This window comes from Perca fluviatilis, chromosome 22 (assembly GCF_010015445.1).
Source record: "Perca fluviatilis chromosome 22, GENO_Pfluv_1.0, whole genome shotgun sequence".
Taxonomy (NCBI): Eukaryota; Metazoa; Chordata; class Actinopteri; order Perciformes; family Percidae; genus Perca; species Perca fluviatilis.
The window spans coordinates 20,081,223-20,102,227 of record NC_053133.1 but is presented as its reverse complement, the minus strand read 5'-3'; the positions used below and the strand labels follow the sequence as shown (position 1 = coordinate 20,102,227).

The window sequence follows — 21,005 nt, the reverse complement described above, 5'->3', positions numbered from 1 at the left end:
TCCTTCGTCCCCAGTGGGTCAGTGGCCCCAATGATCAAATATGTTGCTATGTATGGTAGCCACACCTCAGTCTCTGGCTCACCGAGGTCTGGAAAACATCCAAAAATGCTTCGACAATGAGATGCTGCAAGCCTTTGTGAAAACATTTACGATACAAATAGGTGAAACCTGTAATTCAGTGGCACGTTTATCCACAAGTTAGAGATGGCGTATGATTAACAGATGGGACCGACTTGAGCCTTCACAGAGAAAGTTGAATTTCTCAACACTTGTATGATCTTGAGGCGTAGATTCAGCTACGCAAGATCAGCAGATCACCAGCAAAATCTTAACTTTTATAGAATTTTTTTCTAAAAATGTGTGAAGTTGTTGCTGGATTTAAAAAAATCTAAAATGTATTATCATTTATTGGGTTTATTTTTGAAACGGTTTGAGGTGAAACTCATGCTTTTGGGCTCCATGTTCCCATTACTCAACTGGTAAACTGTATTTCAAAAGACCAAAATGATATTTACATTAACCACAGAGCGGCTAAGTGTGCAGTTAGAGGTGACGCGTACCGTTTGAGGTGGTGCTGGAGGCCACCGCCTTCTCGCTGATGTCATTGCGCGCTGATGAGCCCTTGGTCGCCACAATGGTCTCCACCCTCTTCTTCTTCTCAGCTGCTGAACTGGCCTGGGAATGGGTTTCCATGGTGATTTCTCATTCCTCAACACCTCATGGAGACGGGATAACTGGTGGAGAAGCAGAGGAAGGTAGAAAGGACGGGTGAGTGAAAGACATGAAGCACATAAGACAATTTTTGTTTGGCTCTCTGCTTGTAAAAGCGAAGTGAATCATTGGTTTGATTTGTGCATTAAGTTTAGAAATCAAGTATTTCTTGCTTGATTGAAGTTAAACATTTTAACAATAGAGTGCCCTCAAGAAAAGACTTCAACACTGAGAACCTTGTGAGAAAAACTTCAGATCCAATCCTCCCTTTGCATGATGCCCAGAGCAGACCACGGGTCAATCCACCAGCTCACCCTGATTTATTTTAACTCAAACCTGCTGGGCTCTGATCTGCTTGTCGGGAGGCTGATCTCCTTTTCTGCTAACTGTGGTTCAAATATCCAAAATGTAGCTGTCCTTATTTTCAACTATGTCACACTAAACTTCTGACTTCTTGTCAAAAAAAAAACTATAAACATAGCAAGGCAGGACATCCTGACTAGGTTTTATATATCTCAGAATAGAAGCTTGTGGATATACTGATAATCCTGCTCTAGCAGTCTTTCCAGAGAGAAAGGAGAAACCTTAAGGGGATACCACAGAGAGAGAAACATTCACAGTCCTGAAAAAACAAGGGTTGTTTGAAGGCCCTTTTGGGAATATCATGGTGCCGGGCAATTTTTCGTTCAAAGAATAAAGGTGGTTCAAGTTAATACTGTCTGTGGGTTTAGAAGGGGTTCAGCCAACAGTCTAGCAGACATGCTGCTCAGTTCAGCACCTCAGAGGCTGTCTACAAACTCAACTCTATCTAGGTCATGGAGGTCTCTGATTATGGAGACAACACGGTGATACACCACAACCACTCATTTACACAAAGTACAGGACAGCTTCATTTGGTCCAATACAAAGCCTTTAGTCAGACTCCATAATTCACGGATAATTACTGGAAATATTTAGTCTGACTAACATTTTCTTTCCAATAAAGACCAGCAAATTACCCAACTGTACTATTTATTTGTCCTCCACCCTATAAACATGCATGAATACAAAGGCCAGCAGTAAAGTCAGCTATAATGCAAACAGAGGAGTGCTGCTGAAACTACAAGAGAAGGGAGGGAGCTGATTTTTACCAACTCCCCAAGGAGGGAAGGCGAGGGGGAAGTGGTGAGGGGTAAACTTCAGACAAACACTGTGCGCTTTGTTTGTTTTTTTCCCAACCCCCTGAAAAACCAGAGTCTGTCATTCATTCTGACCCGACAACAACATCTGTAAGCAATTGCTGGCTTACGAAAAAAAAAAAGAAGGAAAAAAAGAACACAATGCAATTACTGCCTTACCAATCAAAACAGAATTAAACAAGAGCTTGTCCTCTAATCACTCCCACATGAATACATGTGTAGCCGTCATCCCCAACCAAAGACATTTTTGTTCTACTTGCAGAGATATCATCTCAAATCACTGCTGCATTTGTTTGATAGAGTGAATGCTTTCATTTCTTTGCAGCATGAGTGGATTAATCTTCAGAATATGTGCGGTGCATGTACGTCTGCACATGCATAGTTGTAAGTTCCTACTAGGAGAACTGATCCTAGGTGCCACTCATTCATTTTCATCGGCAGAAAGTGAAACAAGAGCGTGATCAAAGAAAACTTTTTAGTCTCCCTCTTTGTAACTGGCATTACATCATTCTAATGACTGGACTTGAGCAAAAACAGTGAAGGAGGGAAAAGAAACAGGGAGAGAACCTACTTTACAGCTGTTACTGAATAGCCGCCAACATGCTTTGCGAGTGGAGCGAGCATACATGTATGTGTGTGTCGCCCCCAGGTAAGTCAGACTAGAGCTAAAAATTAAAAAAAGGGCTGAAAGTGCAGCGAATATGAGGGTCAGGATTGGGGTTTGTAGGGGAGGTGAGGATCAAGCGGGGCATTCCACTAGTCGGGCAAATATTCACAAGTCCGAGCCACTGAAGCGTGTCTGACTGGTCTTTTGTGTTCCACTAGGCAGGCCACAGTTCCAAAGCAGCAATTAAAAGCAGGACCTTTTCACCCATAATCCCTCTGACCTGGACGCCCACACCCAATCCTGCAGATGTTCCTGTATCTGCTTTTGCCTTTCGCGTTGCTCATTTTCACCCCTGTCCAACTCTCCAAAAACTTTTAGAAACTCACTCGCACAAAGATACTTCCATCTTTTTTACATCAATACAGAAAGAATGCTTATAAAGTAATGTGAAAAGGTTTTTCTGTGTTTATCCTTCCAAAATCTGAGGACAGAGATCCTAGTTTGAACGTCATGTCAATTTTTATTTAACACTTTGAACCACGACTGAAGAAACACTAATGTACTCATATGCCACGTGATTTTTATGTACATTTACATGAGACAGCAGATAAATAAGCGTCTGTATGGGGACTACCTGCATCACTGGTGTGTCACAGAGGCCTGGCACAAAAACTAGGCATTGGTTTCTGTTGTTAACTCAAAATAAATGTTAATTTCATATTAATGCCTTTCCCATGATATGTCTGTCCTACACCCAATTAGAGAAGAGAGAAAGAGGGTGTATCTTTATTTGTGCTCAACTGTAATCCTTCCACACAGAAAGGGAGGCGATTAAACAGGTTTAAAATACCACAATTCAGACTGTTCCCTCAGAAAAAAAAAACATTCTTATTTTATAAGCACATTAAGCAAATCAATTTAACATAAATTATACGCCTTGGTGACAAAGGCACCGAGTTGAAAGTCATCGGCAAATTGTACACATCAAAGTGAAACACTAAAATAAACTTTTGCCTTTGATAGAAAAAAAAAACACATTTTTTCTTCCTTTTTCTTCATGCAATCTTAAACGGCTGCTACCACTATCAAAAATCACTGCCTTTGTTATTTAAAGGCTCCATCTTTACAAGCTTGATTCTATGAAACTGCTTAAGGTATACCTCCTAGTCCACTGCATTCCGTCATTAGGAGCACATTTGCAAAAGCATGGCACACACAAACACACACTCAGAAACTGAGGGACATTTTTATATACACTCTTGAAGTGTCTTCTTAGATTTGGCAACCCCCCCTCACAGAGGGGGTACTGTATTTGTGTTCATTTCATTAAGGCGGCTGTTCAGTGTCGAGGACCCCCAGAGGGGGGAGACTGGCAGCGCCACAGCATTCATCATCATTACATCAGCGACCACCGAGATCTGCTATCTTAGGCTTATCAACACGGCACAAACGCACCGCAGCACAGCGAGTTAGAGGGGAGGGGAGAGATGGGAGATGGAGACGATTGGGGGAGATTGTGAGCAAAAGTGGAATAAGAGGGGGAGAAAATGAATGGAGGAAGGAAGGAGTGTGTGTGTGTGTGTTTGTGTGTGTGTGTGTGTGTGTGTGTGTGTGTTCATGTATGCGTGCTTGCATGTGTGTGCACCTCACTGTGCCCCTGCATGCCTGCACATGTTTTCCTGCGTGTATGATGTGTGTTTTTGCACATTTCGCAGCTATTAAGGGCTCCAGCACAGCTGGAATAGCTAAAACACTGAGAGGAAGAGCAAAGAGGGAGGAGGAGTCGAAGCCCTTTAGCGAGATTAGCTGAATCTAGCAATAAAACAGAATGCGCTGGCTCAGGCTGCATGTGTTTGCATTGGATAAGGTCAGTGAGGGGATGAGGCCCCTTAAGGAGACAGTGCTTGCTGGTGGTTAGAGGACCTGTCGTGGGTTCAAAATCTTCGACTGAGGAGGTGATCCCAAACTCAATGGCTCTCAGAGAAAACCACACACTTAGGTTTCCATGCTGTGTTCAACACTACAATGCACTTATGGCTTGCCCTTGGCCCTGGAAGGCAAAGGGGAAGGGGGGTGGGATTGGGGATTTGGTGGTTGTGGCTCTCATTCAGTAAAACCTAACATTGTGCCCAGATGGCACTAAGTCTGGCCTACAGCTGATGGGGACCAGCCCCTCAAGTAAGGGCCATTTAGCAGGAATTAGTCACACCCTGCCACACACACACACACATTTCAAATCCCAGATATGCACATGCTAACAGTTTAGTGCTAGTGCTTCTCACCCTTTTGTATACTGTGACATGGTTGAGCTATTCAGATTGTCATTTACATGTTTCTATATCATCCAACAATGATGTGTGAGTCCTGCTTTTTACTGCCACATTTTAAAACTTTGATACATTTACTGAGATGATTTATTGATTCATGTTTTGAATCAGTAAAGCATCTCGTGAATACTGCATGGAAAAAAGAACTCACATGTTATGCTTTTTTTTGCATTAAGGTTTTACAAAAGACCTACCTGACTATAATTCATCTTTACAACTGAGCTCCAGCGTCTTAATAGCATTCCAACAGCAAACAGCTGCTATCACAAGTGCACTGCACGATATTTGAATAGGAAAAGCCTGTGCAAATGAGGAGTGTTTATATTTTTTGTCAAGGACAAACATTGCAACAACACAGCCCATCAGTAGCTTTCAGCGGAGCTAATAAGATTATCCTCGCGTGCGTCTTGGTCCCTCAGACCTCTCTACTTGAGATGCTTTGGAGGGCTGATGAGGGATCCTGTGTGCTGCACAGCAGAATGAGCTGAGTGCATCTTACATTCCTGGGTAACAAACCCACACGATGTAATCGTAATGCTTACACGATGCTTCTTTTGCGCTCGCTACCCAGTAGATAAGGGGAAAATAAAGCATGCGCCACAATGGAAATCTTGCGCGATTTCCCCACAGCCCCTGCTTATTAAATTGTTTATTTATTTTGACTTTGCATTTGTTTGTGAGCCACTTGTGTCAGGGCAAGTGAGGCCGTGTGAGGAGTGAGACAATGGATAATGCAGGCAGCTTTGTTGCACTGGTGGCCCAGTTATGCGGTATTGGTTTCCCCTGCTTCCACTTTATTCATTTTCTTCCCCTGCTGAGATGTGGAGCCTTTGTTTGATCAGTCACTTTTCCTGATTCTTGAGAAGAAGGAAAAGATGCTTGTTCAGCCATTTAATGGAGGCCCAAGCAAACAATGCAACTTATTACTTCAGCAAAAATACCATAACGGTCCTTTGGAAAAAAAAAAGAAAAACATTTTACTATATGCAAAAGTGTATAGCCTTGAACTTGCAGTTTAAGATTAGCATATACTTTTACCTACTTTATAACTTTGGTTGTATCCACACAGCCAGTTGAATTTATTATAAAATCACTGTCTTTTGCAGCAGCCACCACATCCTCTATAGCTAAGGTTTCCACTCGAGTGGCCCCTGCAAATGGCACACACTGTAAAGCAAAAGAGAGTGAGGTCTGTATCCTGTCAGTGGGCCTCTCATCTCCAGTGAAAACAGTCTTGTGTTTGTGGAGGCATTCTTCATACAAGGCTTTAGAAAGCCCTCTGTATGATGCCACAACCAGAGTGCGACAACATCCTTCACTATGCTTTCACAGCGAAAGAGTACATGTTACGCCGCGTGCTGCATTGTTTGAGTGTGAACATGGCACAGGGAGGAAGAGGGACTGTGTTTGAGAGTATGTGAGCCATGCTGCATGACGCTGTGTATAGGAGTTGGATGCACCAGGTGCTCTATACGCCTTTCAGTATGCAAGTGCGATCGCTGTGTGCAGAACATAAATAAGAGAGGGGACCCCAGGGAGGGGATGAGTGGAGGGAAGAGAAATTCCTGTACTGATGAAAACCTCACACACAACTCTCTCTGCCTCCTCCTCTTCCTCCTCCTCCTCACACGTGCACTCAGAGAAGGATCAAGCAGATGGATGGTCCTGTGTGAGTGTAATGGCAGCAGGTATGGTTTTGACAGAAGGTCTGCACACTTCGCCAGAAGAAGAGTATAACAAAGAGTATTTGAGGCGACTAAGAGCAATCCGGAGGCTGTACAGCCACAGGTTACAGAGTAATCGTGAAACTGGTCTACCCACTTTGACTTCTCTTCCGTTCACTTAATTCATGCATATTCACTCATCTACAGTACTCTCAATCTTTCCCTCCTCCTTTCTATCTCCCTTTACTTCATTCCTTTGTGTCATTTGGTTAAGTGTCGGAGCGGAGTGAGTCAGTGCTGCTATGTGATTAATGACGGGCCCTGGCGTCTCCGGGGCCGAACGCTAACAACAGCCAGGGGGCAGCGCGATAATGCACAATAATAAAGCCAGCAGACAAACAGCCAGGCAACGCAAGGCCTATTAGCTAGCCCCATCAGGACGGCTAAGTGAGAAATTAGCCCTTCCCAAGCTCCGGCACAATTCATCAAGTGCTGCCCCTGAATCCCCCCTCAAGAAGTCATAATGTTTACTTAAAGACTGGCCTCGATGCCCCAGCGGCGAGCTTTATTGGCTCTTATTAATTCCCGTTCTGGCCCTTGCGGCCATGCCATTTAAACCGCATTAAAGGGGTGAAAATTGGATGAGATGAAGTTGTCTTGGTGTTTGGCTCTCGCATGATAAAGCCGGACCTAAACAGAGGGAGACTTGGAAGAAGAAAAAATAAGAGGGGAGGGCAAACAAATCAGCATGTAAAGGAATGCTGAATGAAGCTGTCCTGAGATGTGCCGCAGTCAGTCAGAGGAATGCAGGGAGAGAGGGGAAAAGGAAAAGAAAAGGGAGAAATGGCATCGCTTTAATGCTAGACTTCCTGTGCGGATGGGAACATATCCAAAAGGGTAACACTGGGTCACGCATTCCACAGATGCAGAAACAAAATTATTCTGCTGTATCTTTTCTCCTTATCTTTCATCAGACGAGTTGAAAAATACCGTAAAATAAGGTCACTCTATCAGCACTCCAACCTTATTTCAACATGTCAGTGATGGACAGGAGTAAGAGGGGAGGGAGTACACTCAACACAAAGTACGTGCCTTTAATGAGGTGGCTGTGCTGGTCTTAAAATAACAGAACAATGAATCACACTTGTAAAACCAATGATGAAATGGGCTTATTTTCTTCAGCTTGGTCAAATTACCTATTATTTAGAGTGTATATTATCTTGTTTTGAAACGCTTGTTTATCAAGAATGCCAAACATTTGCTGATTCCATCTCCTCAAAAATGTCACACTTTTCTCTGTTTTTATAGCATTGTAAACTAAACATCTTTGGGTTTTGTACTCTAAGACAGAAAAAATGAGACATTTGAAGACATCATCTTTGCCATCTTCTAATGGGCACTTTTTGCTAATTTCTGTCATTTTATTCACTAAATGGTGTATTGATTAATGGTAACGACGATTAACTGATAATGTTTATTCCCTCTTGTAAAAGTAATGCTTTCATGTGAAACCACAACGCTATGAATGGGTTCACTGGCCTGTGGGTCTGTAAGTGGAGAGTACAAGTTAAGAGTCTCATCCATGTGAACTGTGGGTCTGTGTTGCAGGAGTGTGTTCTATAGAGTAGTATGGAGTATACGGCAGCGGAGGTGTGAGATCAAAGACAGCTGAAGCTCAGAGGGAGTCCGGGAGACTTCTAGCTCCCTGACGGCTCTCCCAACGGCAGCGTCGGGAGACAACTCTCTCCCTTCACTTTCATATCAGCCACACATCCCCCCCATCCCTCTGTGCCAGCTCATAGTTTTCACACACACACACACACACACACACACACACACACACACACACACACACACACACACACACACACACACACACACACACACACACACACACACACACACACACACACGCACTCACAGGAAGTCTCAGAGGATTTGGTAGTGCTGCAAAATATGTAAACCCACCTACAGCAACACTACACACACACATACACACACACATGCTGTTGCTCATCAGAAACACGCAGCGGAATATTTTGGATTTTGAAAATAGTTCGGAAGAAACTCACTCACGCTCCCAGTGAAAAAGGCTCACCCAACTCAAATACCAAGACCATATCACAGCACACAACACTGGAATGAGTTGCAATAAACTTCACAGCGCTGCCAAGTCTTCAACAAAAAACTTCCCATAAACTCCAAAGCGCACAGTCACAAAATGGCCCCCTGAAAATCCTCGGCATAGAGAGCGAGGAACAAGACTGTCATTAGACAGTCAGCCCCCTCAGGCCCGCCGACTTGATAGTGAGGAAGCCAAACATCTGGGTGTATTTACTCGTTTCAGCTGTTTGCAACCCCGCCTCGAATCAATCTGGGAGCTGTAACACCATTGCTTAGGACAGCTCTTAAACAAACACGCTCAACGCTTGCCGGCTCACTCACTCACTTCCCTCCGCACGCTCGAGCATCCCAACCGGGGCCGGGGCCCGGCTAACGCAAGCAAATAAATTTGTGGAGGAGGAGGAGGAGGAGGAGGAGGCCTTAATTGGAGTATTTGACGGGTGCCTGGGGTTAATTGGGAAGCATGGAGAGCAGCTGGCTCCATGGTGGAAGTTGAGACAGGGATAATAAGTTCACCCTTTGCAGGAGAGACAGTTAGTGATGAATCAGATCAGAGGAACAGTGTACAGTGTAATCATCCTCGCATCACCCCTCCTCCACCTTGCTCTCCTGACAAGCATAGACAACCTGGCTGCCAGCTACACAATCTGGCACCTATCACGCAGGACTGGCAGTCAGAGGGAAGAGATCACCCGGCGACGGTTCACACACGTTCATTCAGTTAATCACTCACGCACACAATAATTCTTACCTCTAGGACAAGGAACCTAGTTTATCAGTTTGCCGGTCGATGTATGTAAATCTCCTCAACAATGTGTGTACTAATGGCTTATTACCCTGCGTTAGCTGGTTTGCATTGATCTCTACGCCAGAGGGAGATGGGGAAACTAGAGCAGTTCGCTGCTCATATGTACCGAGCAGGACTATAATCACATCCCAGCTTGTTTCAATAAAAGCAACATTAGCATAAACCATCTCAAACACACTAAAACCTTCACCCCCGCTCAGTCCGTGCAAGAAAAAGGGGAGAAAAAAACTTTCCTGGATTACAGGGTAATCAGGGCCATATGGGATGGGTCGGTATGAGTTTGTGTGTCTCTCTGAAGTGTACAGATTGTCTCCACAGATTATGACTTTCTAAATAAGAAACCTATTTTTCCAGAGGAGCAAATCTTCAGCATATATCAGTATATATATATATATATATATATAGAGAGAGAGAGAGAGAGAGAGAGAGAGAGAGAGAGAGAGAGAGAGAGAGAGAAGAAAGTGATTCTCTCAGGAAACTAGTAGCGGCAAAGGGCTTAGATATAACAGCAAACTCAGTTCCTTGTGCTGGGAGGGTGGCTGAGGGAGCATTTGGGGGCTGAAGGAAGCCCAGGTAGAGTCATAGGCAGTAATGGGAGGAGACAGGGACTTAGAGCGCCACACAAAAGCCAGGCTTTATAAATAATTCCAAAAGCTAACAGGATCCCTTGTATGTGTGAATCTGTGAAATACATTCACACATGAATGCACACACACCCATACACACACACACACACACACACACACACACACACACACACGCCACCAGTGGGAATAGGTTATTCACACTCCTCCACTGGAGTTGTTAGTCTGACCTGCCTGGATTGGCGAATTTGGGTGAATACCTTTCTTGCATAGATGATGCAAAAAAAAAAACAAGTCTTGAGAAAAGAGGTCCATTTCAGCCACACACACACACACACACTGACACTCTCACACACTCACTCACTCATAATGCAGGGCAGCAAAGCACACCGGAGACCTGTCTTGTAAATCTCTTTGTGAAAGCAGCTTTGGGGGGTAGACAGGGGCTTACATACTGAGCCCTGAGGTAGAGCTTCAGACTCCACTCCCTCTAACCCCCCCATGGTCTTTCTCCCTCTCCCACACACATACTCTGCGCTCTCCTCTTCTCTCTTCTTCACTTTCCATCTACCCTACATTTCCACCTCCTTTTCTGCCCTCCTCTCACCTTATCCATCGCTCCTTCCCTCCCTCCATTCTTTCCTCTCCCCTCTCTCCTCTCCTCTGTCCCAGCCCGGGCTTCAGAGCACTGGTCCTTAGCCCTGCAGGCTCCCGTGGTGTTGCGGTGACTAATGTCCTGCCTTTGCTCAGACAATGAGTTTGAGACTGAGCCGGGAAAGTGTTGAGGAGGGAAAAAGACTCCAGCATCTTTGACAAATGGAACCCTTCGCACTCCCGTGCCCACTGAGGGAGGCTTTACAATGTCGCGCTCCACGCTCCACGTCCTCCGAGGGACGGCTGCAACCCGCAAAGCCGCATCTGGGGGAATATAATGAATTCCTTAAGAAGTCTAACCTGGCTTTTTCTTCATGAATAAGAATTATTTCCAAAGCATGTCGACCCCTCTTAATAAAAACACAAGTCTGGCAGGAATAGCCAAAGCCGTTTTAGGGCCCCATGTACACGTTAATATTTCTGTTTCTCTATAAAATTTTCTCAGGCCCACTTTTTTTTCCCAGGCTTGTCACTGCGAGGCCAGCCCTACATTTTCGCTGGAAGGTGGAGGAGCCATGATGACAAACTGTCATTAAAAACGGCTGGAGTCCCTCTCTTTCAAGGAACTCAAACTCTTGGATGCTCCCTCCTGTTCCCCACACACCCTACCCCCCCCCCCCATGCAACCCTGAAAGGAACTGGGCTTTGTCTGAAGAGCAAAGGAGAGAGGAATCCGCCCCCCCCCCCACACACACACACACCACCACCACCTTCAACCCCACCTCCCCTCCCCGAACACTGTTCCTCACTCCCTGTGGAGTATTGTTAAAACACAGCCCCCTCTTTCCGTGGCCCGGACTCTTAAAACAGCGTGCTTTGCATGAGAAAAAACGATTAGTCTTCAAATGCTGCGCTGTCAAAGGAGGGCTCTTTCAGGTTGGGGCAGAAATTTGGTCAGATAGTAGAGTTCCCCTTTTGTTTTTCTAAGATGAGGCATTATTAGAGCCAGGGTCTGTTAGCATTCATTGCTGAGAAGAACACACTAGAGGGGTTTATACGGGATGACTGCCCCCTCCTTTTCCAACTTGCCCCAAGTCCGCAGCAGACGGAAATGAAGGAGCAGAGTGGGGGAAGAGATACTCATCCAAACATGTTTGGAGAGGAGAGAGAATGTCTGGGCATGTGCTTCTTTCAGGTATTAACCTTGGGATTTACATTTGACATTCAAACAATGAACCCCTCCTTGACCTCCACTCCAGGATGCAGCAATACTCAGGGATAACTCTTACTGAAAGACAACTGCAAGCAGCATGGGATTGCAAACACATGGGGTTCGCATTGTGCGCATTATTGCATGACAATGCATAACTTAAATACTGGTGTAAGGGCAGGAGTTTTGTTTAGAAAATGCACAGTAAACAATATAGCTTTTTCTTGCTCAGTTCAGTTAATTTGAACAGAAAGAAAGTGTGTACGTACTGGTGTCTTGGAGTAGACAGAGCCTGACTCATGGCTTCACACATCAAGAGGCAGGGGTAAGTGACAGATCATTGTTCACAGCAAGCGGCCAGTTCATCTGTTCCCCAATCACCACCCCGGCCGAGAAAGCACAGACCCCCTCACGGATGCCAGAACCGGCTCCCATCAAAGCTGACACAATGCCACATCTGCAATAACAGCCCGGCCTCGGGAAACTGTGTCTTTAGGCGCTCAACTTTACACGCATCCTGCAAGCAAATGGCCCCCAAACCAAAGCACTTCACCTCTTGCTGCTATACTTCACACCGCAGACTTAAAGACATTTTTACAGCAGCTACAGCAAACAGAGGAGGAGATGAGCGGCGCCCACATGCAAGCGTGACCTGTCCTGTTTCTCCTCAAGTATGTGAGAAAAGAAAACGCAGTCGCTAACTGGCACACTCTGCATTCTCGCACACAAACCGGCATATTTGCAATAAAATTTACCATGACCTACAACAGGGCTTATGTTAAGCTGTCAAACACAGCTTAATCGATCATAAATTCCAATCACTAGATTCAAATTTACTTAACTGTTTTCACTCTGGTTTTTTTCTTTTTTGCCGTCTTTGGTGCCTCACTCTGGGAGAGCAGTTGACCAGACTAATTGTCAGGTCCAGTTGGAGTTTCCAACAGGCCAGAGTCATGGAAAACAAAACAGCCCTCTCTCAGCCCCTGCTAAGGCAACTTGAGCACTTTTTTTCCCTCCCATTTCTTATTTCTTTAGACAAAATGAAAAAAAAGTTGCTTCCACAAGAGAGTGAAAATAAAAAGAGACAAAAGAAAAACTAAACACGTATGTTCGTGTTTGAGGGAGAGGAGAAGAAACAGAGGAAGAGAAAGAGAAGTGTGAATGAGCAGCAGCAAAATGCATGTACATGCATGCAGTTGGAGAGCTGTGAGGTGTATGAATGTTGTTTCAGTACGCTGTTTGCAAAAGCCCCAAGTGTATTAAGATTCCTGAATGTGTGTAACATAAATATCTAAAATTACAGCGCGATATCTCCAGCCTCACACCCTCTTCATCGCCACTTTCCCCTCATCGTTCACAGCCTTATCCAAAGACATCACCCAGCTTGAAAGGTGCCTTTAGCAGGCTCCTTGAAGCGGGGAGCCGGGGTCCCGCTCTGGGACAATGATGGTTGAGGTGGAGGGGAGCCGGGGGAGCAGGAACACATAGCATATTAAATCTGCTGGCGGAGCTGGGTCGTCCGCGCGGAGAGCCAGAGAGCCAGATCTGAGGCATGCCCTGAAGGGATGGCTGGGCCTGGGGATTAGGAGGCCAAGGAGAAGCCCTTGCACACCCGAAGACCCCTTCTTGTCTCTGCTCGCACGCAAATGCATCCAGACATGTTGACGCTTTTCAGGTTTGCCATCTCAGCCCAACTTTTCATAGCACTCTTCACAAACCACACCAGCGAACACACACACACACACACACACACACACACATTTCCACCCACTCTCATGCACAGCCTTTTTTTCCCTCAATCACTACCTCTGTCTGACTTGTCCTCTTTCTTTCCCCACTGTGTCTGTTTCATTTGATGTCAACATATCAAAGTACCAAATCATCAAAGTGAGAGATTTCTTTTGGGGGCTATCTACTCAGCTACGCGAGTAACATGGAAGGGAAGCAACAGCTAATCAAATTATACAGGGAATTACTCCAAATTTCCACTGGTCAGGGGGTTTGAGTGTATCTAAAACTAATAATTTTTGTCCAGAAATAATTGTCCTTATTTACACCTGTGTGTGTGGTTCCTGTAACTTCCCAAGAAACAGGATAAAAAAAAAAAAAACACCTGAAGAAAAATCTGCAATGCAAGCGAGCTAACACTAAAAATAAACTACAGTCCACATTATCTTAAGGAAAATCAACTTCCTCACATTACCCTCGTTTTAACAAAACATTTGCCACCTCTTTGAGGGCTTCAGGTCGCAGCATTTGCACAACAAAACAGCTCATTAGGGCCTCTTGCATACAAACCTGATAGCAGGTATTCTTCCTGCAGGGTGTAAAAGGCCTGAGGACAGAACCTGCAGTTAGCTGTAAATGCAAGGCCCTTAAAAAAAGAAGAGGGCCATAGCTCAAAAAGCTAATAGCATGTCATCTCACTGCATTAACATGACAGCCCTTATTCTGCCAGGTCGCCAGGTCACGGGTGCACTGGGCGAGCGTCGCTATGCATAATTTTACTTAAAGGAGTGCTTAAAGTTAAGATAAAACAGTACGCTGCTGCTATCTGACGGACTGACTCCTGCAGAGGGAAACGATATCCGCGTGGAGCGGAGGGAGCAGAGAGCGGCTATGATACATCTCTGCTGGCTACAGTAAGCGAGTGGCTCTGAGTTGTGCATCTCATTCCAGCAGATTAGCATCTTAAACACTGCTGCATTCATCACTGCTGCTGCATCATAATGAGACAAAGTCCTTTTTTGGTAAAGGTGCACCTGTTTGACATCAGTATCCCCTTTGGTAGTTTACTTTAGATCAAATGTAATAGTACAAAAAAATAAAATAATGCTGTGTTGTCATATAATATTCATGCATCTTTATTATTGAATTGCTCTTTTTTCATGAAATAATGCTATGTTTTAACAGACATCACACATTTAAAAAAATGGACATGTGTAAAAACAGAAATTAAACACTAGTTGTGTTAAAGTTGTTCTTAAGAATATTAAATCCAGAAATGTCATAGATTTCTCTGTCATCCGTCACTGACATTTTATTTAATCTCATTTAATTAAAGGCTCGTGGAGAATGTATCGCATCTAATATTTTATATAAATAAAATTGGATGCCATCCTAATTCAAATAATAATTATATAGAGGCATCATAATAGTATTTTTAAGAATCAGTTTTATTTCAAAATGATTAATAAGTCACAAGCCACAAAAAGCAAAACAGGGGAGACATGTACAGCCCTGTTTGTTTAATCTCAATAAAGAAAATTACAATTACAAATGATTTTCATGATGTCATTTCAAGATATAAAATATTAAGCCTAAAATCTGAGTGAGGCCTGATCGTCTGATCATTCTTTTCCATGTTAACTGAGCTGAATCGTTGACGTGACAGTGAATTATTTCCTACTTGTAGGCCCTGTGAAATGTTATTTTGTCATTATAAATAAAATAGGGGACATATTAAATGACAGGTATATGTGACAGTCCCTTTTTTATTTTATTAGACAAATGTAACCAAGACCTGCAAAACCTCTGCTCCAAGCCAACTCCACATCAGCCAAGATGAATGATTGAACAGCCTCATAAAAAAATAACTAAAAGGAGATTTTTATCAGTGTGAACTTGTGCTGTTAAACAGCTTATTTGGTGTGTTCGCTCACTGCTCCGTCTCAAGGCAGCCAGACCTCCGTTAATAATTTGCCAAGTGTCAAAAAAAAAAAAAAGGAGGATTTGAGCTGCACCGCATGGCTGAGCACCTCGGACCCTCGTCGTCTGTATGAAACCCGAGAGCAGACAAGCAGATAAAATGTGGAACAGCTGGCGCGGACAGGAGGGAAAGTTTCAAACAAATATCCGCACATGTGGAGGCTCGGGGGCTCTCAAACGTTTTCATGTCCTGGACCCCCAAAAAACGAACACAGACTTCTGTTAGAGAGATTGTTTTTTTAGTGTTGATTTTGTTTTTAAATGAAGGGCTGTCTGTAAAAGGGACAAACCTGTGTTTGTATTAGTCCTTTTTATTCCCTTTTCAATTGTGAATTCTAATAAACTAAATTATTGTGACTTTACAACATTTCTAATTTTGCTTGGGGCCCCATAAAACTCCCTACATGGACCCCTGCAGGGCCACAGGACCCCACTGTAATTGGCTTACATTTCTCTGAGCACATGCCTTCAAACACGCTATGATGTGTCCTTCCACATGTTTGTGAAGCACATAATAATTTACTTTTTTTTTGTTAAATCCAATTCAAATTGCCAGATTAAAATTGATAAAAGAGTTCCTGCTTTTAAATGTTTTGACTCGGTCAGGTTTCCAGATGCTTACACTTGTTAAATAAAGTGAAAGTGCACTGGAAACACAAAGAACTATTTCACCTCAGTGATACACTGCAATTTGCACTTGTGTAAAAAAAACAAAAACATCAGCTCAATGCAGAAATGTGAAACTAAATGAGTTATGAATTTTTTTTTATTTGCACTGATAATATTTCTTGTGTGTATAAAAAAAGGCCTTCAAATTGGCTTTTAAGTTTTGAAAATACTATGAAAACAAGTGATGTAGAAATGTTTTTTGCGTTGTACAATGGTTATAAAATGAAATATGTCTAAATGTTAAAGGTCAAGGCAAGGGTCAGTCACAGGCTTGGTTGGATTTAAAAAAAAAAAATAGTGCATGTAGCTAACGACTTTCAATAAGTCTGCAGAATCTAACAGGATAAACCGAATCAATAACAGACACTGAAATAAGATAACACATGCACATAAATATGCACACCCCCCCCCCCTCCCCCCACGCGCGTTTCTTTAGGCAAAAGTCCAATAAAGTTTCATGTCTGCAGAAGTTCCTAAAGTTTCAGTTCAAAACTCCCAACAGAATTACACGTGTTTCTTCTGTCCAACGCACCAAAGATCCCAAAACACGTTTTCCATTACTACCAAACTTTATACAACTTTCAACTAGTTTTAAAAAATGCACATCTGTCTGTTGGATAGGCTTCTTGTTAAGTGTGCCATCCGGGCTTTTTTAACAACCAACACTTATTTCACAGAGCATAAATCACACACCCAGGCCGAGTGAAACACAAGACTGTGCTGCATTTTTTTGGGCTGTTTTTGGGATCCCGCATCGAACCTTTCATCGTTTCTTTTCTTTCTTTTTTTAAATCTGCTGTGTCGTGCCAGTGTTTCCTCTGTTAATCCACTTCATGTCTACATCTTAACTTGTATGAAATTCCATCGTTTTGAAATGTGAAACCTCTCCTGCTCCACAAAGTCCGACTGCCTGTCCAAACTTTAAAAATAGACAAATAAACGCAACAATGCCCCCCGTGTTTGAATTCTTTTTATAGATTACTTACTTCTTTCTGGGTGATTCCCCCTCTAATTCTTGACTTTTTTTTTTATCTTCACAGAAAAAAAAAGAGTTGTCTTCCTTCTTCGTCTTCTTCTCTTCCTAAGTTGCAGATGTGCCTCTGGAGTTGAGTGGGACTTTTTTTTTTTTACGCTGCAACTCCAACTCCGAAGCGGCGCTGCCAGAGTTTTTCCTCTTGCCTGTCTTTCTTCTCTTTCTCACAGTTTGCTGTGTCCAAACACCGCCGGACTAAAACCATCAGCCTGCCGATAATATCTGCCGATAGCAGACTGCAGATGTGCGTAAAGACAACATAAGCGTCAGAGAAGCGCATGGAGAGTTGTTATTACATTTAGTGCGCTATTTCGAGGAGAAGAGAGAGGGCGAAGTGTGGGACTCCAGCTGCTCCTTCCCTCGCTTGACTCCTCCCTTCGGATTGCTCCCTCCTTTACTCACTGCCTCCCTCCTTATTTAATTCCTGTACCCCTTTCTTTCTTTCTTTCTTTCTTTCTTTCTTTCTTTCTTTCTTTCTTTCTTTCTTTCTTTCTTTCTTTCTGTCTCTCTGTCTTTAAGACAACTTTTTTTTTTTACCTTAACCCTAGTAATATTACAATGTAGCCTATGGAGCATAAACCCACATTAAACTCAGTTTAACCACTTTCTGTGTATGTTTAAGTCCACAACTGACCCAAAGTTAGGTAAGAAAATAAGGAGTTAGATTTTGAACATTTTTGGCATTAATTTCCTGTGTGTGTTTCTCCTTGCCTGTCTATATAACTTATTAATATGTGTTTGAATGAACCTGGATAGGCAATGGACCCTATAATCAGAGATCAGGGACTCTATGACTGCTTTATAAAAGACAATGTGATTTTATTCTGCTAAAACCATCACTTTTCTCAAAAGTTTGATGGACAGCAAGAAATGATTGCCATATAATTAAACTTACAGGACATATGTGACAATACATATGCCAGCATAACTCTAAAACCATTTACACTAAATGGAATGTATATTTTTGAATTACATTGCTAAAATGTACACCTTTCTTTTATTGTAATGGGATTTTTTAAATAGTTACAGGTTTAGGTGACATTGATTTTACTGCTTTGATAAAGGTTTTTTGCACAGGACTTTTTCCTCAATCACCCATCTTTAAAAAATTTTATGGAGCTTACATATTGGAAACTGTCAATTTATGAGAGCTAAAATATTCTCCTGGGCTCAGCCTTTGGAGTGATACCTATTGCTGCAGTAAAGTGGAGGGAATCTTTCCAGTAGGGTTAGGTTACAATCAATTTACATAATCAATATACAGGGAAATGATGTGGTAAGAGAGGTCTTTAGGGTGCTGTTTCAATCAATGAAGAGGTGGGAGTTTGGAGAGGAAAATCACCGGTTAATCGTTTAACCAGGATTTGAATGTGTGTGTGTGGCCGAGAGGTCAAGTCCATCAAGACACAGTTAGTGTATTTCACCTGATTGTAACACACATCCAATTATCTGCTGCGGCAAATGAAGAAGTCCGTAATTTTAAGGAATGTACTGTTTTATAAAGGGTGTTTTATAATCACTTTTCTGATGCTTACTATGCAAATAAAGTCTGCATTCACTAATTACTGCCATAATCAATCAGAGCCCAAGACCTTCTGTCACAACTGTCAACATCTTTGTCATCAATAAATCCCCAAATCTTTGATTCGGATTTTGTCATACAATGAAGATGGATTTTGAATGTCAAAATTGGGCAACTATGATGACACTTTAAGCAGCTTTTTTTTTGAATACTTCAATGCTTCACATCAAATAGTGTCTCTATTCATCAATACATCTACAGATACAGATGTATTTCTTTCCTTATGATCCATAAAACGTCAAAATAAAAGCACAGATTTTATATTTATTTTATATTATATTTGATGATTTAAAATTACAATATAGACATAATATAAGGTAATTAGTTACAAAAAAATGCAAATACAGTAATGCTACACATGCACAATGCTTTGATACAAATCAGTGTCAATACAATGAAAACGCATGTGTCCGTGACGACTGGAAGTCGGGCCGAGAAAGGAGACAGTCAAAGGTGCTCTGTAAGACACGACTAATTCTGCTGTCAGTTTGTCAGGCGGTGCTCATCTGGCCTGGACTACACAGAGATAAAGTCCTTGTTATGAATCTCTCAAAGAGAATCCAAGGAACGTGGAGGTGGGGGTGAGGTGGAGGAGAACATGAGGGTAAAGGAGGAGGGAGGGGGTGCACATGGGCATCAGTAGGGTTAGCTGCTCCCGAAAGTATTTCATCAAAGAGGGCCAGGATCCTGGGGATTGAGATTCTGCCTGGAGGCAAGTAACCAATGGTCTCCCAAGAACATATTCCAAAGTAAGGCTTGCAGAGCCAAAGCACACATCAAAAGCACCTCTGTTGCCAAAGCGATTCTGGAGGAGAAAAAAAGGGGTTCGGGTCCCTTCTTGGCCCCCTTTAAGCCCCAGATCTCACCCCAATTAAGAAGGAACTACTGTTTGTTCCAGATCCTGAGATCTACAGACAGGGAGGTGTACTCACTAAGGTAGACACTCAGGCTCACACACACACACAAACACACACACACACACACACACACACAATAACCAATCACAAGCATGCACACACTCATTCATGCACACACACACACACACACACACTCACATATTGTCACTTTTCCTCACAGCACAATCTAAAAAGAAATGCAAGGCACTGAAGATCAACATATGTGTCATGATCTTATTTCAAAAAAACCAAAACAAAAAAAAGACCAACAGACAGAGCGTGCTTCCACTTTCAGCCATGATCTCAGTGAAATAATATGTAGTGCTCAGTGTGTCCACGTATGTTACACGAGTAACAGTAAATCAATACTTGGCAGAATGTTGTGTCGGCATTTGGATTTTTGCCTTTAATTCTTCGCCGCTGGACAGATGTCACTGTGAAATGGATACGGCAGAATAAGCATATTATATCCACACAGATGTGAATGCTGGAAATGCACTGGCTGCATGAACAGAGCAATGACAGAGGCTCCTGTGTCTTTCCCAGCCAAAAGGCAGTATTTGTAATATAAAGGAATTTTTAAAGTGTCCTCAGTTAGTATTGAGGTCTTTTACTTACTTACTTACTTTTACTCTAAACATAGCACCACACCACAGTATGAAAATACTCTATTGCAGGAAATGCCGCTGTAAGTGTTATGTTTATCATACCGGTATGTAAATATTATTGGATTGCTGTTATGTGTAAGCAGCATTCCAATGCTGTCAAAATGAAGACCATTTTGACTTTCACCTATACTGTTGGGCATTTTTATTTGATACAAATGTTTTACAAGATGATCATACAAAGGTTTTACATGTAAAATCCTGACCTGCAAAGTAACCAGTAACTGCTGTCAAGTGTGTTAGTAGTATATTTCCACATGAAATGTAGTAGAGTGTAACATAATATGAAATGGGAAAACTCAAATAAAGAGGAAGTATCTCAAAACTGTACTTAAGTATAGTATTTGAGTAAATATACTTAGTTACTTTCTACCACTGGCAACACATAATCTCTTCCTGTTGGCCCTCTACTATTTAATAAGAAACAAACACAACAACTAGAAAGTAATAATTAACGAAAAGTAACAAGACACTGTCCCTAACAGAATCCATGTGCATGGCTTGATACCTCTAAGGGTGAATGGGATTTTCTTTTTGTATTTTGGGTAAACTGACCCTTTATGTATGTCAAATATAATTTCCACATTCCCACATAAACAAATGTCATACTCAAGAAGTCCAACATTGTTGTAACAAAATGCTGTA

At 42.6% G+C, this 21,005-nt stretch overlaps 1 protein-coding gene across 2 annotated transcripts in view; it reads right to left on the bottom strand.

Moving 5' to 3' along the window:
- Positions 1-17,564, bottom strand: part of gli3 (GLI family zinc finger 3) — a 93,820-nt gene extending 76,256 nt beyond the window's left edge. Inside the window, exons 1-2 of one of the 2 annotated variants that reach the window (XM_039790087.1) lie at positions 17,171-17,564; positions 561-734 (exon numbers count right to left, since the gene is read on the bottom strand). In XM_039790087.1, the coding sequence (XP_039646021.1) occupies positions 561-693 (133 nt within the window). In that variant the 5' untranslated portion in view covers positions 694-734; positions 17,171-17,564. Of the gene's footprint in view, positions 1-560; positions 735-17,170 lie in introns of those variants that run through there. The other variant, XM_039790088.1, reaches the window with a different exon arrangement.
- Positions 17,565-21,005: the final 3,441 nt, after the last annotated feature.